Source organism: Puma concolor, chromosome A1 (assembly GCF_028749965.1).
Source record: "Puma concolor isolate L17-30 chromosome A1, mPumCon1.1.hap2, whole genome shotgun sequence".
Lineage (NCBI taxonomy): Eukaryota > Metazoa > Chordata > Mammalia > Carnivora > Felidae > Puma > Puma concolor.
The window spans coordinates 117,640,782-117,651,829 of record NC_141667.1 but is presented as its reverse complement, the minus strand read 5'-3'; the positions used below and the strand labels follow the sequence as shown (position 1 = coordinate 117,651,829).

Here is an 11,048-nt window from a genome sequence, read left to right as displayed (position 1 = left end):
GAATAATCCACCTGAGGTGGATAACACGAAGTGTTACATTTGGAATCCGCCCTGGCTTAAAAGCCTAACTCTGCCACCTTATTTGCTTATTTGCCTATTAGTCAGGTTACTTAACTTTTCTAAGTTGACCCACAGGATAAGGATAACCTTACAGGGTTATTGTGGCTCACATGCAAATCTGAGTCAACTACACAGAGTCCTGGTACAATCATAGATGCTCTATTAAATCCCAAGGTAACCTAAGGGAATTATTTCAGTTGGCAAAAGGTAGTGGATAACATGTTTCTGGACTGAGAGTTTACCAACTTTCTTCTCATGCCAGTTAATTCTCTCTGGGATTACATGATCATTTGTGTCCTGCCTGCAGTCACATTTCCTGAGCCAGTTTTCAGAATGTGAGGTAGGAAATGGGAAAGGAAAAAGCATCATGAGGGAGACTTTGTCCAAAATTTCAGGATTGCTGTGTTTTGTGAAATGTGTTCCATTCTGAGTTTGTTTCAGCCCCCTGACCCCAGTGTAATCAAATGTGCCTTTGAGGAAAAAGCATTCGGGAACAGCAGGAAGTATTTAGATGCATTTTATTTAACAGTAAGGCCAGCTAGGCGTTGTGGTGACCACATGGGATTTTAGAACCTTGGTTCTCAGCAATGCCCAGATTTTTTAATGAGGACAGGGTTCTGGCGCTTCCTATAGAAGAGATTGGGAAAAAAAAAAAATCAAACTTTGCTGACAAAAAAACTGACAATGGGAGAAAAACAATGAAAAAAGATCAGCTTTATTTAAAATAGAAAGGTTTCAGATTTATTCCCATTTCTTTGTCTTTCAATCATTTATTCATTTACTTATTCATAAATTCATCAAATATCGGTCAACGCTGTTGCTTACATACACTAAGGATACAACAGAAAGGAAAAATATCTGTCCTCACAGAGTGTGCAGATCTACTGTGGCATTACAGGAAACCAGTGAAATCAACCTCTAAGTCATCATTGGTTCTTTTACTCCTAATATCATTGTCCTAGCCACAAGATTTCCATCTTAGCTGCTTCCTGGCCTACTCCGGGATGCTCTAATTGGCTGATCTTTTGTCTTAGAACTCTGGGGATTAATATCTGTGGGATCTCACAAAAGGAAATCATATCTGTATCCTGATAACTGCCAGCTCTAAGCATCCCCCCCCTCCAGATAAAAACCTCACTCAACTACCAACTCACTCCCAACTCACTACCTTTCCCAAACCAATTTTCTCTTCTGTCAGTTAAATGTTCTTAAATCCTGTAATTGTTCTTCATGAGATTGTTTGCAGAGCTTGCGCTCTCTCTCTCTCTCTCTCTCTCTCTCTCTCTCTCTCCTTAGCCATCCTTTCTTTGAATATACTGGTTTATAAAAATTCTTCTATTTCTCCGTTACTTGGGGACATCTGACTTCCATATATCTTTTTGCATGTTTTTATCTGGACCTTGATGATTCTTCCTTTTAAGACCTTTTTTTTTTTAAAGTTTATTTATTTATTTTGTGAGAGAGAGCATGAGCAGGGAAGGGACAGAGAGAAAGGGAGAATCTCAAGCAGGCCCCACACTGCCAGCACAGAGCCCAACAGGGGCCCCAAACCCATGAACTGCAAATTCATGACCTGAGCCAAAACCAAGAGTCAGATGCTAAACTGACTGAGTCACTCAGGTGCCACCTTTTTAAGAGCTTTTAATGTCTTTTGTTCCATAATTATTATACATGCATAACACTTATGTCTGAGTTGTTTTAACATACACAGTGCAAACTTTTAAACACATTGACTTATTTCTCTACCTGTGCTGTCCAGTAGAGAAGACACCATCCCTATTCAGCTGTTTAAATTCAAATCAGTTAAAAAATGATGTAATATTAAAAATACAGTTTCTTAGATGTACTAACCACATTTTAAGCCCCGGTGGCTAGTGGCTTCCATACTAGACAACACAGATATAGAACAGTTCCATCTTGAAGAAAGTTCTACCAGAGAACGCTGATCTATAGAACAGAATTTGACAGTACAGGCTCCCTAAGGAGACATAGAAGAGACAGAAAAAAAGTCCTGACTGACTATATCTGACAAGCACATTAATGAGCTAGGAGATGCAAGCACAACCCACCAACATGGGTTAGAGCTTGGCTCTAGTTAACTCTACACCATATTCATTTGGGGCTTTCAATGGGCAGTAGAGAGAAACACAACATGGTACATTTGAAAATATTTTACTTTAGAAGAAACCACATTTTCTCTCTAGACCTGTTTACTTATCTGAGAGATACAGGAAGAGAAGTTACATTTTTCTGGCATTTAAATATTCTTCCCATATATGAATATTTTTGAAAAAATAGAGCAAGTAAGCAGGATGGGTAGGTTTTAAAAGCTGAACGAATGATGTGTCTCAGCTCTAAACTCATATTTTCCCAATATTTCCCTATAAATATTGGGCCTTTTGGTCTTGGCACTTGGAAAGTTTCTAAATCTCAAGGCTGTTATATTGCTTTCTCCTCCCCTTGGATGGAAATAGGATGTTTGACCTTTATGTCAACAGCCTAGATCATGAGAAAATTAACAAGTGTTTTTGAGTTCCTTTTACAAATCTTTAGTGTGGAAATAAATTCACCACAAAGCAGAACACCTAATATTTTGGTTCTAAAACTTCAGAATGATAGATCTCTCTCCCTGGGGCCCTATTTCCACAATGCTTGCTAACACTGAGAATTTTCTGAAGTGATTTAAAGCAGACCAAGAAAGATCATGTTATTGGGAACTTAGACTGTGGAATAATGGAAATAATATGCAGTCGTTTGAGCTTACATCAAACCCTTTAGTACTAAATCAGTTCTAAGAATAAGTTAGAGTTTTCTGGACTACTTGCGCAATCTCTTTTATTTGTTTTGATTGTCCTACGCCATTATTTAACCTGGAATGCTTTTGCACTGCTACCAAAATTCAGAGCCCTATTTAAATGACATCCTTTTCATGAATCCTTTCTTGACCCTTTCAATGAGAAGACATCTGATTCTCTCCTTCACACCTGTAGCACTTTCCTCACACCTCATTTGATGCCACTTTTCACAGAAGAAGCTACCTTGTTTGCCCTGATGAGTTAATTTCTCTTACTCAAAAGCACAAGGAAAGCAGAGGAAACTAGCACATTGCTGGACACATGTTAGGTGTTCAGTAGCTATGTGAAATAGAAAGTTTGTGGCAGATCTGCTTCTCTGAGTGCCTGAGTTTGATTCCTGACCTGTGATCACTTCAGAAAATGAGCTTCATTGAGGCCGGCTCTCATCTCCATAAATAAAAGTGCTATGAAAATATATTTTTGGCCACCTAATCTATGTGATTCATATATGCATTTTTGAGGGCTTTAGTTAACACAATCATTACCATCAGCAAGAATGATTTTTTTAAAGATTTTAATTTTAAGTAATCTCTATACCCAATAAGGGGCTCAAACTCACAACCCCAAGATCAAGAGTCACATGTGCTATCAACTGAGCTAGCCAGGTGCCCCTGATTTTTTTTTTAATGTAAAGGTATTTTGGGTGTATTAGCTTTTTGAAAATCTAGACCATCCACTGTCTTGCTGGAAAAGCATGTTTTTTTGTCATATACATGATTTTTCAAAAACTGGTTGAGAGAACCATTCAGATACTTTCCTCCTCCATTCCACTGTCCTTTCCTTAACACGTTTATCTTATGTGATTAATTCCTTTCTCCCTTTTGTTCAGCTTTTCTCCTTATTGGAATGCCTCACTCTCCTTCTTTAGGGTCTAGAGAAAGTGTCCAAACTTTTCCAAATCCTAGCAGGCATAATTAGTTGTTTTTAATCATGTTTAAACATGTTGGCTTTTCTTCTGTATCTCACAAATTTACTTAGGCTCGTGCCTGACTTTAAAGCATAGTTGAGAGGCACCTGGGCGGCTCAGTCAGTTAAGCATTTGAGTCTTGATTTGGGCTCAGGTCATGATCCCAGGGTCATGGGATCAAGCCCTGTGTCCGGCTCCATGTTGGGTGTGGAGCCTGCTGAAGATTCTCTGTATGCCCCTCCCCAACTTGTGTGCCCATGTGTGCGTGTGCCCTCCCTCTCTTTTTCTCTCTCTCTCAAAAAAACATGTAGTTGAAAAAGCAAGGATTTGGAACCAGATCTGTCACTTCCTGCTGGTTGATTTTGAGCAGGTAATTTAAGCTCAGTCTCAATCTCTTCATGTGTATAATGGGCTTAGTATTATGTACCTCATAGACTCATGAATATTAAGTGCCTTGCACAATGCTTGACACAATAAATATTGTCTTTTATTGTAATACACACATAAATGTATGCATGTCTCTGGATAGAATCATACCAGATATAGAATAAGGAGAAGAAGAGATTGAGAATTATTTTTGGAAAACTACTTGTTTTATTTCTCTTGTGGTAAGATTAATGTTATTGATATATTGGTTGGAACTTAGGGGGATAAAATATATGAAAATGTGAAGACAACTAGGTTAAAAATATGTTTTAAAAGACACTCAAGTTCGTACTCACTTATTTTCAACACATAACAAGCATTCATTAGAATAAGTTTTTCCATCAGTCCCACAGACAGGAGCATAGATCTTGGTACATCCAGGTATTTCACTGTCACATTTAGCCTGAAAATGGAATTAAACAGAATTGTTTTCCGTCATTTTGTAGTCTTCAAGTTTATAACAAAATCTCTAAAACAGCTTTCACTTCCCTGGAGTTGATCAGTTTAAAGACAGAAGCCTGACTCCGGTGGGGGTAGTGATAATGAGTGTCTGAGAGAAAGAGTTCAGGGTTTGGAATCAGAAAGCCTGACTGTATGGACTGCCTCTGCTATTTACAAGTTGTGAGATATTGGCAGATCTCTTGGTTCCTCTGAACCTCAGTCACCTTATCTGTGCAGTGAGAAGGGTATTTTCACTTCGCCAACTAGCTCATGACGGTCATGTGAGGTTTAAATGAGGTGAGTGTGATAATGTTCAGGTTTGTATTGACTGCGGGCGCTGGTTCCTCTCAGGTCAGCCACACCATGGGCATGTCTTCCTTGCCCACTCTGGCCCAGTCACACTGCCCTTCTTTCAGTCATGTGACAGACAACACCAAGTGCTTTGTCCCCTTGGAGTCCTGGCATAGCCTATTTCGTCGACATCAGCAAGAACTCAGAATTATGAAATGGCTGTCTTAGGCCATACTTGCTTTCATGTACTATTCTCTTTCAACCTCAAAACTATCCTTTGAACTTTTTATTATACTCATCTTCCAGGGAAGACAGTGAAGCACATAGAGATTAAATCACCCAAGCCACATAGCTGGTAATTCCTGGATCCAGGATTCAAACCTAGTTGGTCTAGGTCCTGAGCTTTGGCTCTTAACCCCTTCATTCTACTACTTCTACCCACCAGTAGTATTTTGCTAACACTCACTTATCCTTTATGACTCAAAATAAATTTCACTCAGGGGCACATTCTCTGATCTAACCAGTCTAGGTTCCACATGGTACCAGAACTTCTTCACAACCCTTATCATTAGTGTAATTTATTCACTCATGCCCTTTAAGTTTGTCATCTATCCCCTCACTAGATATAAATGTAATGAAAAGAGGGACACTTCCCCCTCTGGGCTTCAGATTTATTGCAATTTACCTTATAAACACACGGAAAAAATAGGAAAGTTAGATATAGAATATTTTTCTAGAGGAAGAACCAAGTTTATTATTTTTCTTTTGTTAGTTATAAATTAGGGCTCCACCTAGGGGACTGGGAAAAGTTTGTGCCAGCATGGTCAAGCTGGCCCTAAGGAGGAAGGGCTATTTGGGGTGAAGTTAAAAAGAATGCCACCCAACATCCTTGTCCTACCAGCTAGCCTCACAATATATAAAACCCCCTCACAGCGACGGCTGTATGACTACATGGAAACTGCCTGTGTGTCAGTGCATTTGTTCTTCAGCATAAGCCCCTGTGGGGAAACTGTTGTTACTCTCCATACTTGTTCAGCCTTGCTAGCACCACACACCTGTCCTGATTTCAGGTGAAATTGAAATTGAAACGCTTGAATGTGCATTGATTGGGGCAAACAGTTCTAGCCCTAGAGATAAGAAAGTACAAAATTGTCTTTACCTGTCTTTCCAGCAAGTCAGCTCTAGTGTTGCCTGTAAAACATAAATCAGACATTGTGAGGTTGGGTCCTAAATGGGAGAAGCCAGCTCTGCTCTTATTCAGAATTCTCAGCTTCCATTGAAGACTGGTGACTTCTCTGCTGGCCTCTTCTGCCCCCCCCCACCTCAACCTTTTCTTATTTCTGTCTTCTCTCAAGGATATCTCACTGGTGTCCAATCACTCCCTGCCTGTTGGAGCGTCAAGGAAATGAAGCAAAAGTTTGATTATGATCAAAGTATCTTAGTTCAGCATTTCACAAAAGTTGACCCATTTCTTTGAAAATAGAAGTGATTTTACTTACTGCTTGAAATGTATCAGGTACGGAGCAAATATCTTCTGAATGCTCACTGACATTGTCACAACTGGCTACTAGACCTTTGATCTTACAATTAGTGATCAAATTAAGTATCTTTAATTCAGTTTATAGATGAATATGTGAAGAGTTTATACGACTAATTGTAAAGCAGTTACCACTAGCAGTAACCAGGTCTTGTGATAACAAAACTAACTTGGAATGACATGTAAGTCTTTTTGTAAGTAATGTTAAACATGGAGCTCTTTTGACAACTCAGCATCGGACCCTAAGGAACTCATTCCCTCTGTTACATTACACTGCCTATTAATCCAATTCACATTTATCCAATTCACAGATAGATGCTTAAAATTGCCATGCTGCATTCCCCGGAAAATAACAGGTCTTGCTGACATCATGTAGAGGATGGTCATTTTGGTTGAGGTCAATGAAGGGAAAAGGAGCTAACCTGATAGTATCCAAAGAAAGAAATGTTGGTGAGATTTGATTTTGATATTGACAGTTTCTGAAGTGATCTAGGTAAGGAGGTAGCTCTCCCTAGCTAAATGTCATAAGAAGCAGCAAGGCACTTATGGGCTTGAAGAAGCCCCCTGGAATAGGCCCCTGACCTTATTTCGCTAGGACCAAAAGATCTAAGACTAGACTGTAAATCTAGAAGGTAATGGGTTTAGTAATGCAACAAGTCAAACAGGTTTTACTCAAATCAGAAAAATATGCAGGCACCTACCAGATAGCCCCAACAGGGCCAAGGCACAGAGGAGGAGGATGCTTGTTACCTTCATGGCTGAAAGTTCTGTATCCAGTCAGTAGAAGATGGCTTTGAACTCACCACTTCTTTTCAGAGCCCTGGGACTGGAAGGGTCATATAGACAGAGTGGCCACCCAGGCTCCACCTCCTGTCCTGTCACCAGATCTCTTAAGTTATTGATTGACTCGTGTTGATTGACTCGGTAGGATAACCTGACCCCAAGTCTCAGGAATGTCACCTGCATAAGAAAGGTAAAAGAAGTAGCAGGGGCCGGAATGTGCTTGGCCAAGACACCGTCAGAGAAGTTCTGGTGATTAGTTGGTTCTCCCCCAACTTCCTCTGTGACTCTGGGCAGCCCTAGTGTTCTCATCTGTATGTACTCTGTAGCTCTGGGTAGGTGAGCAGGTGTGGATATCCAAAAATGGGTCTCCATTCTTTCTTCCTTTCCTTCAGCTTTTCCCTTTTTCATTTTTTCTCTTTTCTTTTGTTGCACTCATTCACAAAGCCCAAGGTAGCTGGCAGAGACACAGGTTAGAAATAAAGAGGGCTCACTTCCCTAAGGCGTGTGTGTGTGCTTTGGGGCTAGATTGTGCTCTCCGGATACTTAATAGCTCTGTGTTCTTGGACAGATAGTTCACTTTTGCTGGGCCTCAATTTATTCACCTGAGACCTGAAATAATAATAGCACTTAACTCAAAGTGTTTATCTTTCATTCAAATGTATGTGTGCTGTGTCTACCATGTGTTATTAGGAGATAGTTCTTCATGTCTCTTGTGTTTCTGCCTTTCTTATAAGGAGAGGCACGCACTGCCTGTGCTTCAGACAATCTTTTCAAAAGTTTGTACAACTAATGGACTTAGAGGGTGGAATAGTGTCTCTGTCTGGAACAAAGGGGAGGTTTGTTCACCATTCATTATAATAAAGATGATATCCCTCTCCATTGCAAAGATTAGGTGGGCATAGTGCCCTTTATTTTTATTTATTTATTTTTTTATTTTTTAAAAAAAAATTTTTTTTTTCAACGTTTATTTATTTTTGGGAGAGAGAGAGACAGAGCATGAACGGGGGAGGGGCAGAGAGAGAGGGAGACCCAGAATCGGAAACAGGCTCCAGGCTCTGAGCCATCAGCCCAGAGCCCGACGCGGGGCTCGAACTCACGGACCGCGAGATCGTGACCTGGCTGAAGTCGGACGCTTCCAGGCGCCCCAATGTGCCCTTTAAAAAAGATTAGGGAGGAGCGCCTGGGTGGCGCAGTCGGTTAAGCGTCCGACTTCAGCCAGGTCACGATCTCGCGGTCCGTGAGTTCGAGCCCCGCGTCGGGCTCTGGGCTGATGGCTCAGAGCCTGGAGCCTGTTTCCGATTCTGGGTCTCCCTCTCTCTCTGCCCCTCCCCCGTTCATGCTCTGTCTCTCTCTCTCCCAAAAATAAATAAACGTTGAAAAAAAAAATTTAAAAAATAAAAAAGATTAGGGAGAGGCGCCTGGGTGGCTCAGTTGGTTAAGCGTCTGACTTGATCTTGGCTTACTCAGGTCATGATCTTACAGTTCGTGAGTTCAAGCCCCGCGTGGGGCTCTGTGTTGACAGCATGAAGCCTGCTTGGAATTTTCTCTCCCTCTCTGTCTGTCCCTACCCCACTGTGCTCTCTCTGTCTCTCTCTCTGTCTCTCTCAAAATAAGTAAATAAATAAACTTCAAAACGATTTTAAAAAATTCAAAAGTGAAAAAGATTAGGGATTTTGGGGGTACCTGACTGGCTCAGTCAGTGGAACATGCAACTCTTGACCTTGGGGTCATGAGTTTGAGCCACCCATTGGGTATAGAGATTACTAAAAAATAAAAATAAAAAATAAAATGAGCATTAAGAAAATTAGAGATTTTTGAAAACATGGCCTCCTTCTCTGGAGCACAATGCACTTTTCTCTGTAGGTACCACTTGGTCCTCTTTCTGTCACCCTGGAGAAGCGTGAGAAATCAGAACAGATGACACTGGCACTCTAGCTATTGCTACTGAATAATTAAGTCCCTTCTCTCTGACTCAGGAGTCTGTTTTCTGCCAGAATCCCTTTAACTGTGGCAGGCTAACTTGTTAGCTTCCAAGTAGGGCAAAATCTCAGATCCCCCCTGGTCTTGGACTGTGCGCATGTCTGAGGATACATCAATGAATAACAATGACAGTCTTTGCCCTCATGGAGCCTCCACTGCATTTTACTTGGAGGAGACAGATAATTTTAAAGTATATCAGATTATGATAAATACTATGGAGAAAAAGGATAAAAAGGTTAAGATGCTGGAAGATCAGGATATAGTTGTTATAGATGGTCAGAGAAGACCTTGCTGATTAAGTGACATTTGAACAGAGACATGAAGGAAGTGAGGAATTGAACCAGGCACATATCTAAGAGCACACACTCCAGGCAGAGTAAAGCGAGTGCAAAGGCTCTTAGGCAGAATCTTGCTTGACACTTTTGAGAAACAGCCAGGGTGATAGTCTGGTGGAGCAAAGTGATAGAGAGGTAAAGGAAGCAGTGAGGGCTGGGTAGTGAAGGGCTGGGTAGGCTGTAGTAAGGACTTTGTTTTTTAACCAAAGAGAAAGCCGATGGAGACCTATGTCACAGGAACTACATGATATAGCGCTCATCCTAAAAGTTCACTTTTTAATGCTTATTTTTAAGAGACAGAGAAAGAGCACAAGCGAGGGAAGGGCAGAGAGAGGGAGACACAGGATCTGAAGCAGGGTCCAGGCTCTGAGCTGTCAGCACAGAGCCTGACACGGGGCTCGAACCCACAACGTGCAAGATTATGACCTGAGCCAAAGTCGGGCGCTTAACTGAGCCATCAAGGCACTCCCTAAAAGGTCATTTTAACTGCTCTGTGAGAATAAACTTGAAGGCAAGGGGAGCAGCAGGAAAACTCCACTTCTTGGCTACTGTACTAGTCCACCCAAGAGATGGTGGTAGAAGTGGAAGGAAGAAGCTGACTCTGTAGTTCAGGTGATCTCAATACATAGAGATCATTTACAACAATTTCTGGCACATGGTAAACACTTAGAGATATTGCCCATCACCATATTTTTTGTTATTTTTTCAGTATTTATAATGCTGTTCCATCTGACAGGAATGTTCTGCATCAGTGAATCCTTCCTCAGTCTTTAAGATTCACTTCAGGTGTTGTTTCTTAATTGGAAAACTTCTTGCGCTCATTCTGGGCTACCGTGGTATTTTGAACCTGGTTGAACCCAACACCTAACACATTGTTGAAACTGTGTATATGACTGGTTCACCCATTCCTTCTATGTTTCAACTTTCACCATCCCAGCTTCCTCCTGCTGCACTACTGCTCCTGAACTTGTTCTTGTTTAGGTCATAAATTCAGGTCAGTTACTTCCATGGACACTTTTTCAGAGCACATGGCTTCTAACTCTTCACATTTGATCACACTCAGTATAATTTCTTTTCTTGGGTATCACGACTGCATAGTCCCCTACATTTTCTCATACTTTCTTGATCCTCATATCATCTTCAACCTCTTTATTGACTCCTCTTCCTCTTAATGAGTGAAGATTTGTAGTTTCTCAAGGATTGGTCCTGTGCCTTATTTATGTCTCACTTTTCCTTTTCCTTAGGTGAGCTCAGTCATTCACATCGTTTAAATTATATCTATATAAAATCCCCAGATATGCATCTCTTCCTAGATGTGTCCTCGGTTCTTCAGACCAGATATTAAATGCATTCTTGACTCTTTGGACGTGCTATGGGTACTTCAAATGTACGATATCCCATACTACTACTTGGATCATTCATCACAAGTATTT

General features: G+C 40.9%; 1 protein-coding gene across 1 annotated transcript; it reads right to left on the bottom strand.

The window, feature by feature from the left end:
* Positions 1-561: 561 nt before the first annotated feature.
* On the bottom strand, positions 562-7,373 carry SPINK1 (serine peptidase inhibitor Kazal type 1). Its single transcript, XM_025924885.2, has 4 exons — positions 7,219-7,373; positions 6,140-6,171; positions 4,545-4,651; positions 562-687 (listed from the first exon to the last, which is right to left on the bottom strand). The coding sequence occupies exons 1-4, from the start codon at positions 7,271-7,273 to the stop codon at positions 642-644; spliced, it is 240 nt and encodes a 79-aa protein (XP_025780670.1). The 5' UTR covers positions 7,274-7,373; the 3' UTR covers positions 562-641.
* Between the last annotated feature and the right edge of the window lie 3,675 nt (positions 7,374-11,048).